This window comes from Mastigoproctus giganteus, chromosome 5 (genome assembly GCF_048544385.1).
Source record: "Mastigoproctus giganteus isolate SK-2022 chromosome 5, ASM4854438v1, whole genome shotgun sequence".
Classification (NCBI taxonomy): domain Eukaryota; kingdom Metazoa; phylum Arthropoda; class Arachnida; order Uropygi; family Thelyphonidae; genus Mastigoproctus; species Mastigoproctus giganteus.
Genome location: NC_143579.1, coordinates 133171179 through 133194553, shown reverse-complemented (window position 1 = coordinate 133194553; position 23375 = coordinate 133171179). Strand labels below are relative to the sequence as shown.

The following is a 23375-nucleotide window of genomic DNA, read 5'->3' as shown; positions in this document are numbered from 1 at the left end:
CTCTAGTTTACGATCGTTCGCCGGATCAGTTGTGTAGTCTAGGCAGGTGATTGATTTGCCTTTGGATAGTTGATAAAGCAACCCACAGCGGACGATCTCCAGGTCCAGGGGGAGAGCACCCAAGAGGACCTGGAGGGCGTGGGTGCTTACAGTACAGCAGGCTCTCGAGATTGTTAGTAGGACTGAACGTTGAATGGTCTCTAGCTTCCTTTTGTTAACTGCTGTTACCGCCTTGTGGAACCAGACTCCTGATGCGTATGTTATTGCTGGTAAGAAGACTGCCTTATAGAAGAGGGCTAGGGTCCTCTTCTTAAGTCCCCAGTCGCGACGAGTGACTCTAGCTATTAGTGCGGAGTATTTTTTGATTTTGCTTCTGAGGTAAGTAAGATGGGGTGTGAATGACAGATTTTTATCCAGCAGAATACCAAGATATTTAAGTTCAGTGGAAAGCTTAATTGTTGTTTCCTGAATCTTTATCTGGGGAGGCCTTCTGATATTGAGAGAACCTTTAAGTAGGATGGAGCAGGTTTTTGTTGGGGATATCTTTAAGTGGTTTTGGGTGGCCCAGTCTTGTAGGATATTTATAGCACGGTTTGCAGAGATCTCTAGTTGAGTTCTTGAGTCTGCCGCCAGCATCAGGATCAGGTCATCCGCATAGGCCTGCGATCGCACATTACCAAGGTCGAGGTTTAGAAAGCTGTCGAGCACCACGTTCCAGAGAAGTGGGCCAAGTACTGAGCCTTGTGGGCATCCTCTATAGACTGGTCGTGTGACTGAACAGTACGGAGCACTGACGGTTACTGTTCTGTTTGCAAGATAGGTTTTTATACAATTGTACAAATTAGCTGGTAGTTTTGCTTTCCGGAGTCTGCCAAGGACGCTTGGCCACCAGAGGGAGTCAAACGCCCCGGCAAAATCCACTGAAATGACAAGGAAGTATTTATGGCTGGTAGTGGTAGCTGCTTTGACGATATTCTCTAAGGCGTCCACCGTGGAGTATCCCCTTCTAAAGCCGTATTGGTTGTCAGAGTGAAGGCCAGCCTTGGAGTAATGAATTTCTATTCTGTTGCTTAGAAGATGTTCTAGGAGTTTGCTTAGTATGGATAGAAGAGCGATGGGCCGGTATGACTCCGGAAGGTCTTGTGGTTTTGTCGGATTCTTGAGAATAAGCCTTAATTTTGCAGATCTCCATACTACTGGGAAATGGCCTGCTTCAAGGCAATGGTTGAAGAGGTTTAGGATCTCATTTGGGATGGTTTCAACAGCCTTCTTTACGATCTCAGGCTCCAGCATATCTTCTCCTGGAGATTTCTTGTTTTTTATTTTTGCTGCAGCGGAGTCCAGTTCTTCCTTGGTGAAGCTGTCTTCCACTTGGGCCGTGGTGTATGTGCTGTTTTCCTCACATAGTAGTATTTGCTCTGGGGTACTTGGTGGCATGTGTTGATGGAACATGGCGTCAAGGATGTTATTTATAGATTCGGACCATGTCTTTGTATACGTGCCTTGTGGCGTCTTGGTGGCTGGGATGACTTCTCCCCTGGGGAGTTTGTTTGTGATTACTCTGTAAACCACTCCCCATGGAGCAGAATTTCCAACTGTGGAGACTAGGTGCTCCCAGGAGCGCTTTTTCCTTTGTTTAATCAGGGCTGTGTATTCGTTTCTTGCCGTTCGGTACTGCTGCTTGAGATACTCTACTTCCGCTTCTGGCCATGTCCGTCTTGCGCGTTGAAAATTTTTCCGTCGGGTGTAAACCTCCCGTCGCAGTTGTTGGAGCTCTGGGCACCACCAAGGTACGGCTCCAAGAGAAGGTTTCTTCCGTTTAATAGAGTTAATTGAGCTGTCAGTGACTAGGCTTACAATTGCCTTTTGGTGCTGGTCTGGGTTCAGTCCAACTGTGCTGAGAGAGTGGGCGGCCATGATCAGTGAATCCTTAAATTCCTGCCAGTTTGCCTTGTCAATTGCAAATCTATGTAGAGTTTGCCTCATAATTGGTTGTCGGCTTACTGATCGGTGTAGTTGGAAAGTTATTACACGGTGGTCCGAAGTGGTCCAGCTTTCTCTAACTGTCCAGGATGAAAGGTGTTGTGCAACGGATCTTGTGGCCAGGGTGATATCAATTGTGGCTTCCCACATTGTACTAGAGAAGGTCGGTAGGTTATTTGGTTGGTTGAGAATTGAGAAAGAACTGTTTGAAAGATATTCTTCCAGTCTTTGTCCGTTGTTTGTGCCTCGTCTATCTTGAGTTTCACTGAACCACGCTGGCGACCTGCAGTTTACGTCGGCGGCAACGATGATTTTTGCATTTGGGAATTCCAGAGAGATGCTTTGTAAGTATCTAATAATCAGGAGAATATCCTCCCCCGGCCGCGAGTAGAGAGAAACTGCGTAAAATTCCCCCAAAGGGGTGATGATATGGGCACAGGCTGCCCAGGGAAGGCAGTAATGTGGTATTTTGGTAACAGTGAGATCAGAGTTTCTGACCAGAATAGCCGCCCATGGGGTCTCCCCGTCCACTTGAACGATCTTATAAGCCAACGGATACCCTCTGACTGCCTTACTATGCGAATATGGCTCTTGAAGAAAGAGGATATCGAGGTTCTCCTCATCTGCCTTTTTCCTCAACTGCGCTGCGACTGCTTTAGCTCGCTGGGCATTAATTTGTGCAAATTTTACAGTGGTAGTATTAAATGGTTTAAGGTAAGTCCCCATAATCGAGCCTTAGTTGGCATGTGCTCTTAGCTTTTGTGTAGACAGGGCATTTATTGTCCCGGATGGAATGATCTGCCTGCATTTTCATTGATTTGCAGTTTGCGCAAGTGGGTGGGTCTTCTTTTTTAGTGCACGAGTTAAAGTCGTGGCCTCTCTCAGCACAGTGTCCACATGTGGGTTGAGCTTGGGTACACGTGTGTGTCGTGTGTCCAAAACGACAACACTTGTAGCATTTGGGGACAGCCACATGCTCCTTGAAGCGGTGACTGCCCCAATTTATGAACACTCTATTTTGTTGACTTATTGTTCTCCAGGCTGCGGGGGAAAGCTCCACTACCCAGTTGGTAGAATTTCCCACTCTGGCATTTTTTTGGAATTTCGGGAAAACGAGGTCATTTGGTTCAACATCTGGGTGGTCCTGCTGGAGGTTTCTTCTGTATAGTTCATCCTGGAGCGTTGCTGGGGTTAGGTCCTTTTCGGTATCATAAATTATTATGCTGGGCCCCTTTCTTTTCGGGGGTGCAGCCTGTAGGCCAAGTGTTTGTATTTTGGGGTTACTAATGATTTTGTTAGCTTCTTCTTTCGTCTCAGTTTCAATGATGACACCAATATTACGTGTCTTACGCACAGATTTAATTTTTGCCATTTTCAGGTCTTCTGCTAAATTTGCGACCACTATATTTTTTACTTCCTCACTTGTGTGATGATCTTCTGTGGAAGTAGATCTAACAATTACCAGATGTGGTTTTTGTAGGAGAGTTTTCCTTTTGGTTGAGTTTTCTGATTCAGTTGTTTGTTCAGCATTACTGGGAATCCTCAGCGTGTCTGCATAATTAGGGGCGCGCTGTTGCATTTGACTATCCCTACCGTCAAGATATGCCTCGAGTTTAGCCACTGCTTTCTCGCGTTCGAGGTGCGTTGTAAGTAAAATGGTTTCCAACTTCGTCCATAGGGAAACTATGTCTGCGCGCAGAGCTGTACTGACTCTGCTGTTGGTTGTCTTCATTAAAGTTTCTAGTGCAGTTCTCAGGTAGAGAACCTGCTCTAAAACGGGACCCTCAGGCAGAGTGGGATCCAGTGGTGTCTCTTCATCATCATTTTCTCCTTGCTGGGAAGATCGGTCTTGTAGTTCCTTTCGTTCACTTTGGGATCTGGTTTCCATTTCTGATTTCGGAAATGATTTTTTATTACGCTTCTTGGAGGCTGGAGTAGGCCTGGAGGCCTCAGTATCACCCCGTAGGCCTAGAGTTTGGATAGTTTCAGGAGTAAAGTCCTGGCATTCATCAATGATAGTATAGTCTGCAGTGGACATGATTTTCGAAAAACGGAAAACAGGGGTTTCCAGATAATCGGGTCGCCGTTAGTATTCTCCTAAAAAGTAGCAAAATGATGGTTGAAGCAAGTCTCTATGATAAACAGGAACCCGGTATTGGGCTGTAGCCTTCTGTTCACGTGGGAAAAAATAGGAAAAGTTCAAGCGGAAAAACCTCTAAATTAACAGAACAAGGTCTTTTTTTTTTTTTTTTTTTTATTATTATTATTATTAGAAGTTTTTGGGGACGATAAATACGATGTCAGTCTTCATTTTCTTGCAGGATAAGCCCGGGGGAAGTTTCACATCTGCCACAAAAAGTTTGTAGACGTGTGGGGAACACACAGAAAACATGGTAAAGTTAGTTTAAATCAGGCGAAAAGTTTCAGAGACGTTGTGCCTATGGGCATAAGAGGAGAAAAGTGCAATTAGGGTGGAGGAGTATAATCCCTAACCTTGTCGCCACGTGACGTTATTCTTGACCTTGTTAAGCGACAATCACTAGGCAACGTAAGCAGACAATTGCTGACACACAGCGGGTGGTCCCCTCCCCAGTCACAATTTGCTAGATATTAGCGTGGCAGCTCCGAAAAGACCGAAAACTGCTCTCTTCAATTTCCTGCCAATGGCGGCATGGCGACCTAACCATTGACAAAGACGTTGAATAATTAACGTTAAGATCTAGCAGAAAGATCCCAGAAAACACCAAAAAAAAGTCTCACCAACGGAATCCTCTTCTAAACTTGTCTATGGAGAACATAATTCCAGAAGTATGAGGCACTTTAAGCACTTAAATTAAACAAAATATCAGGAGCTCGAATTATTGCGTCTGCATGCCGAGACTATCCCCCACTCTCTGCAGCAACTTGCCCTTAGTGAAAGGTGAATGAACATTCTTTCACCTTTCACTAATCTACTTCTCTTTCTTTTTCTATTTTCCTCATCCTTATAGTTACTGGCGCCTTGTGTAACTTTCACATCCATTTATACTTACTTAATTTAATTTAATATTAATAAAAATTACATGCACTCTTGCATCTTTTAAGCCTGCTTTGCGCTTTTAGGTGCATCTGTCATATTTATTTTATTAAACTTGCTTTCACCGAAACCACCATTTCATCTACTGTTTACTCTTTTCTATGTGATTCTTTAAACTTTTTTTTTAAAGAGTTACATTGAAAGCCCATTTATACACACACACACACACACACACACACATATATATATATATATATATATATATATGAAATATGAAAACGAAGAAGTGGAAGGAAAAAAAAAAAAAAAGGAAAAAGCAAGGAAAAACAGTACGTGTACCTGAATGCGCAAAGCAGCAAAACAGGATACATGTATATAAATAAGTGTCACCAATGAAAGTAAAATAAAATAAATATAGATGGAGAAGTTATTAAACACCAAATGCCGAGCTTAGTTGAAGAAAAAAGAGAAAAAGAATGTTAAGAACCTATATAAAAAAAAAAAAAAAAAAAAAATTAAGTAGAATTAAATCTGAATTAATGCCGAATTAACAGGCCAATCATATGTACAAAAGCTGAAAGAAAAAGAGGGGAGGGTAACAGAGATAAAAATTATAAAATAAAAATTAAAGAATTAAAAATTAAAAATTGGTACATAGATCAGGTATTTCATCAGGGGGCTACACCTGATCATGTACTTTGTGTTTCTATGCAAACTCATGCTGATGGAGACGCTATAGAAATGAAATGGATATAAAAAACATGAAATGGATATAAAAATTATTATTATTATTTTTTTTTTTAATTTTTAAATCTCCAGAAACAAGAGTAGGTAGCCCCAACGCAGTGTATTTAGATTAATAAATTAAGTAACGTAGTGTATTTAGAAATAAATTGAGTCGATAGTATGTAAGAAAGCAAACGCAGTGTGTTTAATTTAATAAATTAAGTAGAAAGTGTGTAAGAACGTAAGTTTAAATCAAAAGTATGTAAGTTAAATAATAATGAATAACAAGGTAGCGGTATAGAAAAAGGAAGCAATGCAAGGTAGGGGAGGGAAAAGAAGTTAAAAATATAGAGGCGAAGATAGTGAGAATAAGAAAAGTGAGAATGTCCGAATCACCCTCGTATTACACTAATAGTTAAACGGACGGAAAAACGAAGATCAGAAAGTAGAAAAATGTAAAGAGAAGGAAAAGAGTTTAAAGGATACTAGGCAAGCTGGGTGTGTAAGTACCCAACCTCATAAAGAGGGCCTTGGCTGTGAGAGTGTTAGTAGAAGTGGAAATTAATACCGCTAGCTTGTAGTGTATATTTTGAGTGAAAGACATGAAATACAATAAAAAATATGAAGAGGAGAAAAATTAAATACCTATGATATTTGGCAGAAATAAGTTGAGTGAAATATAATCAAGAAATGAAGATATAAATTTGCGATCATGATTAATAAGAATGGAATGTAAACAGAGGGAAAACTATGACAACGATGGTGGAGTTGCTCAGAAGAGAAGAACTATGGGAGCCCTCTGTGGTTAAAATAAAATAAAGAAAATAAGATTGGACATAAATAAATATTGATATTAAATTACGAAAAATGAAAAGAAAAACTTAGGAAGTGAAAGAACACGAACATCGTGTCATAGTTTTCCCTCTGTTTACATTCCATTCTTATTAATCATATTCGCATAATTGTATCTTATTACTCATGATCGCAAATTTATATCTTCATTTCTTGATTATATTTCACTCAACTTATTTCTGCCAAATATCATAGGTATTTAATTTTTCTCCTCTTCATATTTTTTATTGTATTTCATGTCTTTCACTCAAAATATACACTACAAGCTAGCGGTATTAATTTCCACTTCTACTAACACTCTCACAGCCAAGGCCCTCTCTATGAGGTTGGGTACTTACACACCCAGCTTGCCTAGTATCCTTTAAACTCTTTTCCTTCTCTTTACATTTTTCTACTTTCTGATCTTCGTTTTTCCGTCCGTTGAACTATTAGTGTAATACGAGGGTGATTCGGACATTCTCACTATCTTCGCCTCTATATTTTTAACTTCTTTTCCCTCCCCTACCTTGCATTGCTTCCTTTTTCTATACCGCTACCTTGTTATTCATTATTATTTAACTTACATACTTTTGATTTAAACTTACGTTCTTACACACTTTCTACTTAATTTATTAAATTAAACACACTGCGTTTGCGTTCTTACATACTATCGACTCAATTTATTTCTAAATACACTACGTTACTTAATTTATTAATCTAAATACACTGCGTTGGAGCTACCTCACTCATGTTTCTGGAGATTTAAAAAATTAAAAAAAAAAAAAAAAATTTATATCCATTTCATTTCTATAGCGTCTCCATCAGCATGAGTTTGCATAGAAACACAGTGTTTGGTACATGATCAGGTGTAGCCCCCTGATGAAATACCTGGTCTATGTACCAATTTTTAATTTTTAATTTTTAATTTTTAATTCTTTAATTTTTATTTTATAATTTTTATCTCTGTTACCCTCCCCTCTTTTTCTTTCAGCTTTTGTACATATGATTGGCCTGCTAATTCGGCATTAATTCAGATTTAATTCTACTTATTTTTTTTTTTTTTTTATATAGGTTCTTAACATTCTTTTTCTCTTTTTTCTTCAACTAGGCTCGGCATTTTGTGTTTAATAACTTCTCCATCTATATTTATTTTTATTTTTATTTTTATTTTATTTGACTTTCATTGGTGACACTTATATATATATATATATATATATATATAAATAAGGGTCCGCAAACGTTTTTTCATTTTTGAAGGTATCCGTAAACTCGTTTTGATGGTTTGCATCCATTTTCATTGTAACTACATCATAGTATCGAATCAAATTGGTCAGACAAGACTTTCCCTTAACAAATCCATTCTGTTTCTGAATTATTACTGCTGTCTTGTCTAGATTATCTTGCATTGGTTCTTTAACCAGCGACTCTATTATTTTGCCATTCAGAAGTTAAACTAACACGTCTGTAATTACTCGCGTCACCCTTTGATCCACCTTTGTGAATTGTGCCCATCTCTAATCCGTGTAGTCCTCCCCTGAATCCAAGGATGTTGTCATAATTGTGGTTAAGGGTTTGGTTACTTCCTTTTTTGTTTCTCTTAATATAGCTGGATAGATTCCATTCACCCCAGGTATAATTTCTCATATGTAAATGCAGATACAAAATATTTATTCGGTTTGTTAGGTACCTGAGAAGGATCGTCAACAGTTGAACTATCGATATCAAGGGGACCAATCTGGTACATCCCCTTCCTTCTAAATTTACATAAGTAATGAAGTCTTTGCTGTTTTTCTTTGCAAACTTTGCAAAAGATTTCTCGTAATCTGCCTTAGCTTGGCAGACCTCCTTTATGACTTGATTACAGATTAGCTTATGTCTACCATAGGCTTCTGTGTCGCCTGTTAATTTATACACATTCCATGCATTTTTATTCTCTGCCATGAATCTCATTAGTTCATCTGACAACCATTTAGGCCTAATTCTTGAACAGTATTACTTAGTTAGTATGAAAAGCCTAATAGCTTCCAAGATTAATTCTTTGAATTCCTCCCATTTAGAATTTTCTATTGGTAACATCATCAGTTGATCCCACTGTATTGAATTTAAAAACTGTCTCAGACAACCGAAGTCACCTTTACGAAAGCAAAAACCTTTCTCTTTATCCATGATGGTAGTTAGCTATTTGAGTAAATCCCATATCAGTACACTGTGATTACTGCCACCCAGTGGTTCATTTATCTGTAAATTCTTAATGCATGAATTATCACTGCTGATAATCAGATCAAGGGTATTACTCCCTCTGCATGCTTTTCGAACATGCTACTGTAGAAGGAATCATCCAATAAATCCACAAAAGCCTTGCTAGTGTTCGAGCGACCAACCCACAACCAATCCAGTCAATATCTGGGAAGTTTGGTCAGGTTTGCGAGTGGTCAGGAGCGGGAGTTCAGTAGACACGTTTTTTGAGTAGTCACTAGTTCAAGCCCCTGACTGCTAAATACGGTCGATCTGCCAACCCGCACTGCACCAGCGTGGCATATTACGGATCGTTTCCCTCAACATGAATTGTTGAGGAGGCTTCCATCCTGCAGTGGTTGGATAATGGCTGCAGCTTACCTTTTTTTTTTTTTTACTTCCGGCTCAGATGTCCAGGAACTTGACCTTGACTTTCAGCGCTCTACCAATGACCAATTGTATAGAATAATATGCCTTTCTAGGTTTTTTTTTTTTTTTTTTTTTTGTGGCATCACCATAACTCTCATTCAAATGTCCATCTTCCAGCCATCTTTCATTGTCGTTCCTCAAAATCTTACACTCAGAATCTTCATGGTCTTGTAACTGTAGAATCATAATTTATTTTCAGCCCTATCAAAATTCCCTCACCTGACACGTGATAACTCGAATCTCGATGTGGATATATCGGAATCAGGTGCGTTATCTGTTTTATTTTTGTGAACGCCTGGCCTGTGATTGTGAATGACGTTGTTATGTCCGGAGAATGCTACTTTCCGAACTGAATTGTCCCCACATAGAAGTTTGGGCGAGGTAGAGCGATAGTATGGGCTGTTTTCCATGGGTTGTCATAAGATCATTGGTGTTTTTTTACAAAACCACGAATGCTGAGGTCTATCTCGACAACCTGGACAATAATGCCTTATCTACGTTGTGGTAGCGTCGGGGAAATACCCTACCTGTATCAGCAGGACAGCGTTCCATGTGATACTGCTCGACATGTGACGGATTGGTGTGAGGACATGATTGCCGAAAAGTTGGACCAGTCAGCCCAGAGCTCTGACCCTGGTCCTATAGAGAACTTCTGGGATGAAATTGATTGTGGGGTGCGTATGAGGGGGATGGCTCAGAAAACAGAGCCGAACTAGTTGTCACTTTGAATGTCGAACGTTGGAAAATATCGGAGGATATTTAAAAAAAAGAAAGAAAAGAAAAAGAAAATGGCAGAGGGTGTTCCAAAGAAGCTAGAAGACATAAGAAAGGCTAATGGTTTCAGCATACGTTATTAGTCTTCCTGTAAATAAACGCTATTTGTAGATATGTAAGTGTCCAGATATTAATGGTAGGACAGTGCATATATACATTTATTGGCAAATAAAATGTCTGATGGAAAACACTGAAACAAATGAGGAAAACCCATTTTTACATAAATAGATACGCAGATATATTTTAAGTCTTACATCATTGTGATGTTCGAAAATGTTTCACAAAGTGTAAAAAAATTTATTACATGTATAGTATATCAGCCGTCTATGTCAAAACTAGTGAGACTACTTCAAAAATTAGATTAAATTATTTCCAGTTAATTAATCAATTAGTTAGAAATTAATTCTCTTAATTTTTGCAACAAATTTACTACTTGGTCTAAATATGTGATTCTCCAAGACGTTCATAACAGAAACGGGATGATAACTATTGGAGCCGGTTCACCTCTCTTTATTTTTATAAATTTACACATTATAAACTTGATTATTTCTGAGAAACAGTAACTGAAGAGATATGTGATCATCGAACTAACGTTGTTGAATATTTGTTAAAAATATTTATTGATTACAATCATAAACATAATAAAATTAAGCAAACGGAATAAGGAAGTAATAAAATATTTTACTGCTATTTATCGTTGACTTTTAATAGCTTTAATGGCAAAATGATACTCACAACTGGATATTCGATGTCGTATGTGAACACTCCGATTTTTGAGAGGAAGCAGAAGCGTGCTAGAAAGACCCAGTTCTATAAAAATCAAAAATGATGTAGTAAATTAGTATCGTTTAATGATACAACAGGAAAAGGCACAAAATAAATAAGTCTCAAGAGAGCAGAATTATTTTCTCCAAGCAAGAGGAAAGAAGAGGACTTTGATTATGTCAATCTAATCACTACTGAGAGACGATTAGATTGAAATAATCAAATCCCTATGTACACAACCGTCATTGCAAAAATATAAGAAACAGAATTTTAATAAGTATATATATTTAGATTGATCTATAATAAATGCTAGAGGAAATCTTAGATTTTATTACATTTTAAGAGATCAGTATTAATTGAGCTTTTTGGAATGCTAAAGTTATCTTGAACTATGATCTTAATATTCACCACCAGTTTCTTAAATGCTAATCTCCGGCTAAATCTCCAATGGGACGAAGAAAACTTAGTTAAATTAAATTATTCTAAAATTTAGTCCTCTCTTAATTCTCGCAAAAAAAGAGTCTACTGCCTCTATTCTGATCTTCCATGACTCTTGGATTTCTATACACGATGACATATCTCTAACAGCTGAAATACCCTTATAATCTTATAATCTCGCTTCTAATCGCCTCTAAACTTCTAATCTCGCTCACTTGGCATAAGCATATCTTAAATATTGCTTCCTATGCAAAAAAACTAACTGGGTTTTTTCCTTCGCTCTTAGTATTAATTTTCTTATAAACAAATCCTCACTCTCTACAAACTTTAAATGCATTCTACCACGGAATATTATTTCGATATCTGGGGATGCACCCAAAACCTCTCTCAAGTTTCTTCACTTCATTTAAAAAGGGAAGTCAGGTTAATTAATGGCCCGTTTATTAAAGTCCCTCCTCTCTCTCTCTCTCTCTCTCTCTCTCTCTCTCATAGATGTTCCGTTTATGCTGCATGCTTTTACTGTAGATACTTCCATGGGCACTTATTCTGAATTTCCATCTGTAAATCTCCACCCTCTCGCAAACCAGTCTGAACACACAACGACTAGTCAACCTCCATTCACTGTCCAACTCTATACTTGAAGAGGCAACTTTTTCTCTTCTCATTTATTGCTCCTACTTCTGATTTCTGAAACAACCTTCCCTCACATACATTTCCTGAAAATAACAATTCAGGAGAAATTCAAGTCAAAAACTACCTTCTTTTATCCTCTCAACCTTCAACCCACGCACGGTACTAAGTACTATAGGTTTTAATAGCTTTCGTGTTTGGGGTTTTCATAAAAGAGTATATATATCTACAACATAAACTTGACATTTCTTGGACGTTATTCTGTATCGATTCCGTGCACGCAATGGAAAACCACGGAATGTTACCGATAAATGCTCTTCGCGGGTAAAGCGGATATGGTGCGTTCTTTGAATACAGAACAGTATGTAAACATTGTGACTATAATTTAGTCCATTAATAATGAATACTGCTCCATGTGGCCACGCCTGTTTTGTTTATAGTCAGACATGAATTGATATTCCTAAACATGTTGTTTTTCGGTTTTCGGCGCACCAGCAGCTTAGGCCGTATTGCGCCAGTGCGTAATAAGTCTATGTCTGCAGAAGTGTGTGTTCACAGGTTGATTTTCCACGTTTTGTGGATTGAAAAACCCGGATAACTCGAGGGAAAACCCCATTCCCTCCTCATGAAATTAAAGTTTTGTACAAACTCCTCCAGTCATCAACGGAAATCGTACCTAGACTTCAAAAGTGTGATGAGTAGTGAAACCTCTATACTATCACTGATGACCCTCATCATGAAAATTTTGTTCGAGATCATGATACAGGGTGTTTCACGTAAAACCGGCTCCAGTCATTGGCATAATAATTAGAGAAATCTAGATAGGAGTAAAATGAGATAAACACAAAAAAACTCAGTCAAAAGTAACTTTATTTATTCTCTCCGAATGTACACACAGTTATAAGAGATGCCGGAAATGATGTAATTGTGCATCGATACACTTTTGTGCATGTGTAATCATATTCAAGGTCACCCGCTGCAAAACAGTGATTTCGATAGCCTCGATATTTCTTCGAATGCTGACTTTCAGTTCATTTATTGTGTGGGGGTTCTGCTCATAAACTCTTCCTTTCAAATATCACCACAGGTAAAAGACACACGAGGACAAATCTGGAGAATGCGGCGGCCCCAATCCTTGGCCAAATGTGCGTTCTTCTGTGAAACTGTCATGAACACGGGCTAGTGATTCACGAGACATGTGACATTTGGTGCCGTCCTGTTGAAAGTAACAGTTTTCACGCTCGTGTTCTGTTAACTGAATGTAGAAGTTCTCAAAAATCTGAAGATAAACTGCTGTGTTCATGTAGTGTCAAAAATATTGGGCCGACAATTCGATGGTCAGAAACTGCACACCGTACCCCGATTTTCTGGTCGTGAAACGGTTTCTGATGTAAGTTGTTAAGATTTTCGGCACACCAGTATCGAGTGTTATGAGAATTCACATGTACCAGAAAGATGGAACCATGCCTCATCACTCACGAAATAAAGCAGTGGGTCTAGTTCACCGTCTGAAATCTTCTTAAGGAGCCACTCATAATAATTCAGACGTTTTGCTGCATCAGGTGGCAGTAATTCTTGTACACACGTCACTCGATAGAGTTTCAATTTCAGGTAATGAAGTACACGAAAACAAGAAATTGGTTTCACTCCAGTTTGTTGCAACAATTTCCTGAGAGATTTTCCGGGGCCAGCTAAAATTCTCTTTTTTAATGTTCAACACCACCTCTGGAGTCCTAACAGAAGGTAGACGTTTTCCGGTGCGTTTACAACGAAACATGTTGTCTGCCATTTTGCAAGTAAACACTGAATAGTACTCTTAGCTGAGATGGCAGCAATAAGAAAGATCTCAGAACACAATTCCCTTTTTCTTAAAAGAGCCAGTACGTACATAGGCTTCCACTATACAAATTCTTTCTTGCACAGAATATGGTATTCTTGACGATACTCTCACACACTTACGAACGCCAAACGTCCACTGTATGTTGAGCAATACAAACTGAAATGATTTGGCTAAAATTCATTCTTTGAACAAATTCGCGCGGGAGTTGTTCAAAAATGAATATCACACCAGTATGAGGCGGGCCGGTTTTACGTGGAACACCCTGTAGTAGGAGCATTGGCGAGTATTTTATATAAACTTCAGCCAATACACGGTATTTTAGCATGTTGATTCTGGGAGTTGGAAGTTGGAGTGTAAAAGGAGCTGAGTTTTTTTTTTCTTTTTGAGTGGTTGCGGCGTCTGCGTGGTTAGTTGTGGTATGTTGACCGTTCTACCCACACCGGGTGAAAAAGGCCCGGGTGTGGGGTGTGAATCCCGTCGATGACGCGAGGAACTTTAATGGTTTTTTTTAGTCGGTCTCGGGCGTAGATAGCAAGGTTCTCCCTCCCAGAAACTGGGGGGTTTTCGTCCAGCAAAACAGGCAAAACGACCAGAGTACACACACGCAATTTACAGACATAATATATAAACGGGTATATGTAAGAAATTACGGCTGGCCCTAATATAATAATAATTAATTTCAATTGAGTGATTGCGGCAAATTACGAAGAATTATAGAAACTAATTCAGCAGAACAGTGGCCATGGAAGTATCTGTAGAAAAGGCATGCAACAGAAACAGAACGTCTGTAAGGCACAGAGTGGAGAGACTTTATTAGAGATGGGTCATTAATTAACCTAACTGTCGTCTTGGAATGGAGTCTACAAGCTTCCATAGGGTTTTAGAGGTACTGCTCCAGATGTGGGAGACAATTTTCAGTAGTCGGGCGAATTTGGATTTGTATAGAGTGAGCAGCAGTTTGGGAGAAAAGTGACGCTGCGAGCGGAAGAGAAAACTCAGTTTTTTGGAGGCAGAGGAAGCAATAGTTGTGATGTGCTTGTGCTAAGAGAAAGGGTAGAAGTCAGAGAAATCCCTAATAGAGATATGTGATCTTGTCTAAAAATCTGTGTCATGAAAGATAAGCATAGGAGCAGAAGAATCCTTTTTGTGAGTTATAAGAATAAGTCAGAACTGAATTTTAGAAGAATTGAAATCAACTAAGTTATATTTTCCCTACTGAACAATTACCTGGACAATTGCATTTAAGGAATTGGTAGTGCATATTCGAGAAGTAGAAGCTGTTTGTGCAGGGCAAGTTTCCTCAAACTGGAAGGTAGAATGCAATGTGCTATCATTAGCTAAAATATTGATAGGATTTCCGGTCAGTGGAAGAATGTTATAAAAAGGCGTGATGTCAAAATTTGCAGAGAACATAAAGATTGGTTTAGTCGTTAATGATCAGTGTCAACCGGCGCTCCTTCAGGATCACTTGAATAGACTTCAAAGGTGGTCAGAGAAATGGCAGCTAAATGCAAGGTTTTACGCTTGAGGAATAGTAACCCCCCAAAAATGCATAATTTATATGCATCCCATGAATTTTTCTTCTCTGCCACAAATCTCATTAGTTCATTTGACAACCATATAGGTCTAAACCTTGAACAATAATTCTTAATAGATGTGAAACTTTTAGTAGCTTCCACGATTAATTTCTTGAATGCTTCCCACTTAGAATTTGCTGTTGGTAACATCATCAGTTGATCCCACTATACAGAATTTAAAAACTGTCTGGGACCACTGTACTCACCTTTACGGAAGAAAAAAACCCTTTCCTTTACCCCTGATGGTAATTAAATCTTTAAGTAAATTCCACATCAGTACACTGTGATCACTGCCACCTAGTGGTTCCTTTATGTATGGAGACTTCACTTGAACAAAAACATTGAGCTTCTTGAAAAGGCCCAAAGACAGGCAACTCGAAATGATCAGATCGGCAGAAGGACGAGAGTATGAGGAAAGACTCCGATTATGTGAGCTACAGAGCTTGGCAACCAGGTATCTCAGATGAGGCCTGATTGAGGTTTATCAGGCTCTGAGAGAGAGAGAGAGAGAGAGAGAGAGAGAGAGAGAGAGAGAGAGAGAGAGAGAGAGAGATTAGTAAAATGAATGAAGGTGTAAATGTCATTGTTATAAAGAATGCTCCCTGTACCAGGATCTCCGGTGTATACTCATCTCACAAATTCATTACCTCCCTAGAGATCAGGAACAGTGTCTACTGGATAATGAAGAAAACTACAAAGCATTTTAAAAATTTACACAGCATCTCTTTTCCAAAAGCAGAACTTTCCCACAGCAATAAAGGGACTAATATATAGGGACAAAACCAATCTCCACAACTTCCTGAGAATCTTCAAGCAGGGACGTCCCACTCTGAAACCCGGGACCATAATTTCGACAACAAGCAAGCAGCACCCAATTACCAGAACCGGCAACCCTTTTGTGTCACGGCTCTAAATATCCTCATCGAGGAACCTGACTTGAAACCAGCCTGAAATAATTGTACATTCCTACTTAAATTAAATTATTATATTAGGGTTTCCCGTAATTGATTACATTAACCCGAAATTGTGTCTGTAAATTGCGCGTGTTCTCTGGTCGATTTGCCTGTTTTGCTGGACGGAAAAAACCCAATATCTGGGGGGGGGGGGGACCTTGCTATCTGCGCCTGGACGGTGACGATACCACTCTGCTACCCGCGCAGTGTTATCTATATTTCCTGCTGTGATACAATCACTGGAATATGCCTAACAACGGAACGAGACATCCACCAACTGAGACAACGACAACCACTCGACTATAACCTTCGCCTTGTTATGACTTCTCCTGATCATGGGAATTCCACTGATTTCGCGGGCCTGACCAACATTAAGCTTGAATTCACATCCTCCGCCAGATGGCGATATAGACTGTGCATCCTAGCACATTTACTTTTAATGCCACTCCATCCCCCCCCTCTTCGCCTGATGGAGCTTGTCTACATTGACATTTGGGAACGCCTTCGTCTACATCCTTGATACTTTAATATTTTCACTCTCCCCGGCACTTTATCATAAACTGTAATTTTTTTTTTTCGGTCTTTTAGGTAACTCAGGTGATCCATGGCAGAGCAGCCAGAGAATATGAGACTGCCTGGCTTACCTTCCAGAGGTAGTGGCGAGAAATGTGGGGTCCCACTAGGGGGCCCTGCGGCAAAAAGCCAGACACTATATACATAGGACTGCAGCAACCCAACGCTACACTTTTACGAAGCAACGATTGTCAATATGGCCACCGTTGTGAGTTGACACGTTATTTCGTGCTCCTGATTTCTATGCTTAATTAGTAGCGTAAAATGTGCAATCTAGTTAAATAAGTGTACCCATCGAAAGAACTTTACTTGAGGATTCCCTATGTGAGAAACTTTTAACATTTCTCTGGGATATTAGCAAACTATTTGTTTTCCAGACTACACTGGTCACCATTTTGCTGGCAGCAGGATCATAGAGAGGCACCGATTACTACGCTGAGGCCACGCTGGTACTTTGTACTTCACTGGGGAGGGTGCCCCAATAGTGTCTTTATCAGAGTGACGTCATACTAGTGGCTTATGTGTGTAGCTGAGTTTTTTCTCTGTGGTTTATATCTATTTTTAGCATTTCTTTGATATCCCTATGTTCAAGAATATGTATATCAGAAATTTAAAGTTCGGGTGAGTGGAATGGTGTTTGTTTGAAAGCTGACAATTAAGGGGTTGAGTTGAAATAACTATTTCAATTCTCATATATCTACTGGTAATATTAACGTTAATTCCTGCTTAATGCCATAAAAAGTTGTTGTTTTGTAATTGTCAGCTTAAACTATTTAGATAAAACTTTTGTTCTCCCCCAAATCTGGGGTGTACAAGTGATTTGAGTCTTGTTCTGGACTGCTGGGTGACTGGTGACTTTTTTTCTCTTGCTATTTGTTCACTTTTTAATTAACATAGGCTCTTGCTATCCACAATGTATTTGATCCACTGTGTCTGCCATCTTTATTTATTTATTTATTTATTTATTATTCAATTTATTCCATATGCTTCACCCCTGAACAGCCTTCAGCTAGGAGGGTGCCTATATCCATTTGTACATTTTGACTTAGACAGCAAACATAGAAGTCGTACATAAATTACACATATTATTATTATTTCTATTTTATAGAAACAGTTTCTATATAATATTATGAACATTAGTTTCTTTATCCAACAAACATCTAAAGTGAGCAAATATAGCGGATAAAAATATATACAGTGACACGAGCAAAAGGTAGAGACATATAAACACATACGCGTCCTAATGTGTGCACATACAGCCAATACATATACATACAAAACACATAATGATTTAAAACAAATTAATTCTTCAGCAAAGTAGAGTTCATGGGAGATTCCATCCTGAAGGAGATAATCAGGAAACTTCTACAGTTGTATGTGGTGGTACATGTCCTGTATCTTCTCAGATCTGTGCGCTTTCTCATCACAGAACTTGTGGGGATCAATCTTCAGGGTGTTGTACGTTTGGAGGATGTTAGACGGAAAACATCTTCTAAGCATAGTTAAATTCTGTAATAAGCTTCTTAGGGGAATCCATGAACTATTGCAAAGGACGCGGGAAAGCCTAGGACCTGCAACAAGATTATGGACTTTTGGAGCGTCAAAGCGATCGGTGAGGAGTTGACAGAGATTACACAGATTTCCTGTAATCAGCAACTGATTCCAAGGGGTGCAACCGAGGTTAGCATACATGATTGATCTCGAGATGGTGAAAGGGAGGCCATTAACACGGTTCAACCACCTTAAAATCCAGTACTCGATACCCATGAATTTTTTGATGTTAGTGAGGGAAGCAGAGGACCAGATCGTCGAGGCATACATGGGAATGGGAACAAGACATGTTTGTATGTAGTGAGTGGCAAGTTTTTGGTTGTTTACTCCCGTAAGTTCCTGTCTTATCGCCCACATTGCTGACAGACTCCTGGCCTCCTGCTGAGGTCCAGGCTCTACGGGAAGCATATAGAAGATATCGTAACGACTACACAAGCCTCATTCGGCAGAAAAAGAAAGTGTCTTGGCAGAACCTTGTGACAACCACTGGTAACGCAGATCCTTGGGGGGTCGTTTATCGCATTGTTATGAACAAGCTGCCCAGGGGAGAGATGTTAAATGCAACCCTGACTCCTGATGGCAATCCAACACACACATGGGCTGAATCCATGAATAATATTCTGAATGCCCTACTTCAGACAGATGAGAGTCCCCTCAATGATGAACAAAAGCAAATTAAACAAGACAACCAGGCCTTCTCCAACAATAAAATAGAACCTCCTTTCACCTCTGAGGAAATGAACAAAGCACTTGACAGAACAAAAATGAATAAATGCCCTGGTCATGATAATATTGAGGTTGAGGTCATCAAGAAAGCAGCAACACATCTCCCAAACCACCTATTAGCACTATTCAACAAATGCCTTGCGAAAGGAATTTTCCCTGATTCTTGGAAACAGGCAGTGCTTCGACTCATCCTAAAAGGTCCAGATAAAGATCCTACTCTACCCAAATCTTACCGCCCCATTGCTCTTCTCCCGGTCTTGGGAAAGGTAATGGAGCGGCTGCTTCAATCCAGATTATCCACCTACTACCAGACAGCCAACTTAGACTCTCCAAAGCAGTATGGCTTTAAGCCAGGATGCTCCACTGAAGATGCTATGAACAATCTGCTCAACACAGCAAACTCAACCACAGAAAAATATCTACTGGCTATTTCCATTGACTTTGCTGGTGCCTTCGATTCCATCTGGTGGCCCAGCATTGTCAGGAGATTACGTCAAATCAATATTCCACTCAACCTCTACCGCTGTCTCCAGAACTACCTCTTCAACCGCTCAGTCACTGTTCAAACAAATTTTCAGAAAACCTCCCGACCAGTTGTTAGAGGGTGTCCACAGGGCTCGGTTCTTGGGCCCCTACTTCTGGAACTTGATACTAGATGAATTTCTTCTTATGGATTTGGGTCCTGTGGACTGCATGGCCTATGCAGATGACCTCATCCTCCTTATCAAAGCTGATTCTAGAACTCAGCTTGAGCAAATTGCCTCCCCTGCCTTAACGATCCTCCAAAATTGGGCAAACAACCACAAGTTAGTCATCTCTGGGGAAAAAACGAAGACAATCCTCCTCAAAGGATCCTTGGACATAAGAAGACCACCCCAAATTAAAATCTCTGGGCAGACATTGCAACTCAAAACAGAACTAAAATATCTAGGAGTAACCTTTGACTCCCGATTAACATTCTTACCTCATCTTAATTACCTCTCCAATAAAATACGTTGTTATACTGCCATGATCGTAAGAATTAGCAGAGCAGACTGGGGTTTGAAGAGGAGGACTCTCATGCTACTTTATAAAACCATCTTCTTACCAGCTGTGTGCTATGGTGCAGCCATATGGTTCCCTCGTGCCATCATTGCACGTAATAAAGCAAAGCTACATACAATTCAACGCAATATCCTACTCACTGTGACTAGAGCATGCCGCACAGTCAGTAATCCTGCCCTGCAGGTCTTAGCAGGCACTCTTCCTCTGGACCTGGAGGTTATTCGTCGCGGCCTTGCATACCGCATAAAGAGAGGAATTGCCACCACCATTCTGGATATAACACTCGATCTAGCTAATGATCCAAAAAACGAAATGAAACAGATTTACACTAAGCTCTTCCAGCATTGGCAAAGATCTTGGGAGCAAACAACCAAAGGTGAAACAACTAAAAGATTTCTTCCACAAGTTATGATAACTGCACCAAAACCTCCTCCGTGGTACTCACCAGGCCTTCACGTCTCGTTCTTCCTCACTGGTCATGGATCGTTTCGGGCCAAGCTGCATGCCCTGGGTCTCACCGATTCTCCTCTCTGCACATGCCGTGACAATGAAGACTGGATTCACCTCATGTATAATTGCCCTCTTTATGATTTACCCAGAAGTCTCCTAATTACCAAAACTGGAAATATACCCAGTGGGCAGGAACACCTCTACATAATTGACGAAACCAACTACAAAGCCTTCACTACTTTTGCCCAGACTGTATTTGAAATGCGTCAAATTCACCTACAGCAAACTGTTCAACGCACCCCCATCTTATAATGAACCCAAAACTCAATTCACAGAACATATCCTGAATGGAATCAAAGAAAACACAAACAGAATATTGATCTTTGTCATGACCTAACAGGAATCTCTCGACGTTCACAAAGGAAGCTATCTGACAAACCCACGAACCCAAAAAGGACTTTTCTACAATAGCCACAAGAACTCCAAGCAATCCTTGAGTTTCATGAATCCATGTGCCTCCTCTCATCCCCTAAGAGAAGATTATCCAAGTCCCAGTGTGGGACACTGCCCATTGCCTACAAGTCACCCTTGGATGAAGAAGATTAAATTGTTGACCCTGGGCCCCCTGCCCATTGTGGGACCCACTCACTTGCTGGCACCTCTTCTCTTCAAGGTGTATGACAATATCTGATTTTCCTACTTGTGCAGGAACTCATATAAATACTCCTCTGGGAGTGGGGCTGGCATTTGACTTTCAAATGCAGGATCATGCTATTAGGCAATCTGACTTTGTGGGTCACTTGACCTCACAACCTTTTCTCTTCTTCCTGAGGTAGGGTGGGCTCCCCCCAGGGGGGAGCCCACCCTACCTCACCCTCTCTCTTCTGCTTACCTTCTTTCTTCTCCTCAATCTCTCACCCCTTCTCCTATTTCAAAAAAAAAAAAAATTTTTTTTTTTTTTGAAATAGGCACCTCTATTTCAAATAAATAAAAAAATTTTTTTTATTTATTTCAAATAAATAAAAAAAATTTTTTTTTTTATTTATTTTTTTATTTTTATTTATTTTATTTTATTTATTTATTTTATTTTTTTATTATTATTATTATTTTTTTATTAATTTTTTTTTTATTATTATTATTTTTATTTTTTTATATTATTTATTATTTTTATTTTTATTTTATTTTATTATTATTCTTTTTTATTTTATTTTATTATTTTATTTTTTTTCTCGGCTCTCCCTGGGAAGCTCAGGCTAACCCCAGGGTCGGCCAGCCAGAGTTCTCTTTCCACATACCTGGTCCGGCTCCCAGTGCCAGTGACGGTAACTAGCAGTCTGTGGTGTTCCACAGACCCTAGGCTAAGCGGCCAGATGAACAACATAACCCGCACTAAGCAAACATGAACATACACTAACATATGATATCTGGCCTTGACAGTACTGTACTGTCTTACTTCACAAGAGATTCAAATGCGGAGTTGTGCGAAAGCACCGGTGCCGCTTGTCAAAAAACACTATGTCACTATGTCACTATGTCTGATCCTACAAGTACGGCCATATTGTCTTCCCCAACTTGGGAACCAATAAAAACAGCTTATTCTCATTTTGGAGGGAAAATTTTCAGTGTACGTGTTTAGTCATTTTGGGGTTACATTTCTATCTGCAGGGGCAGCTGTCTGTTATTTCTCCCATACTGCTTTGTTAAGAGTTTTTCATGGCTGCCTACAGTGGAGGCTGCCATTTAGTTTCTACCGCTATCAAAATATATGTTAAATTTGCCTTCCCGTTTTTTGTCGGCCATTTTTTCTAAATTTATGTATCTTTGGTAAAAATTATTAGGAACCCATTATTATAAATCTGTATCTTCTTATGTATTGTTGTTGTCATACACATATAGGTGTGTATGACTACTAATTATAGACATCTGCTGTCCGTAGGGTGTTTTGGAAAGGTCTTGGGCTCTTTGGGCTATTAATTTTCTTTTGTCAATATCTCGGGTTCTATGGGGTGCTTTGACTTGATCTTGGTTTTGTTTTTCTTCTCTAGAGTTTCTCTTTCTATATCCTTGCATTTTGGCGCCCCCTGGCGGTAATCTCCGAAGATAGCTTATAACTTCTGTTTGGTGTACCGAAACGTTTGTTGGGGGATCTTATTCTAAACTAGACAGACATTTATACCTTATCTATCAATTTCAGGTCTTTTGGTCAAATATTCGCTGAGTTCTGAGGCTGGTTGGAAAACCCCTCTTTTCATCCAGCAAAAATTGTCATTTTTTCGAAATTCTTTCAATCGCTATAACTTTTGATCTATTTATCGGATCGGTTCCAAATTTGATATTCCACTACATCTTATACTTCTCTTTCTTGTGGCACATGTGGCGCCCCCCTAGCGGCGATTTCAAAAAATCCTCAAATTTAGTCAAATTTTCTCTGTTCATTCTGTTCAAAGTACTTCCAAATTTGGCCAACTGTTCTTTCTTTTCTGTTTTAGGGACTTGTTGTGGGGTAACGTTTAAAGAATTTTCTCAAACCATTCCATTTTAGCTTTATTTTAATTTTAAGAGAGAATTTTCATTATGGCTTCTTCTTCTGCCTCTGATCTTGACGTCTTAGCTCCTTCGGCTGTTTTCCAAGTACTTTCTGAGGGATCTTCTCCCTCCCATCATGTTCCGGGTGCTTCACCGGTTCCTTTTAAGGTTGTTTGTGCTGGGGATACTATTATTCTTGACTCCTCAGAGAATATGCTTAAGGTATTTGATTTTTATATAGCCAAGTGTAATAAATTATATACGCGTCGTAAGTCAACCGGCGACATAGCCTTGGTAAAAATGGTTTT

General features: G+C 39.5%; 1 protein-coding gene across 1 annotated transcript in view; it reads right to left on the bottom strand.

The window, feature by feature from the left end:
* LOC150085706 (transmembrane protein 145-like) overlaps positions 1–22611 on the bottom strand; it is an 88695-nt gene extending 66084 nt beyond the window's left edge. Inside the window, exons 1-2 of the mRNA XM_090374656.1 lie at positions 22432–22611; positions 10730–10804 (exon numbers count right to left, since the gene is read on the bottom strand). Coding sequence (XP_090230782.1) covers positions 10730–10804; positions 22432–22611 — 255 coding nt within the window. The remainder of the gene's footprint in view (positions 1–10729; positions 10805–22431) is intronic.
* Between the last annotated feature and the right edge of the window lie 764 nt (positions 22612–23375).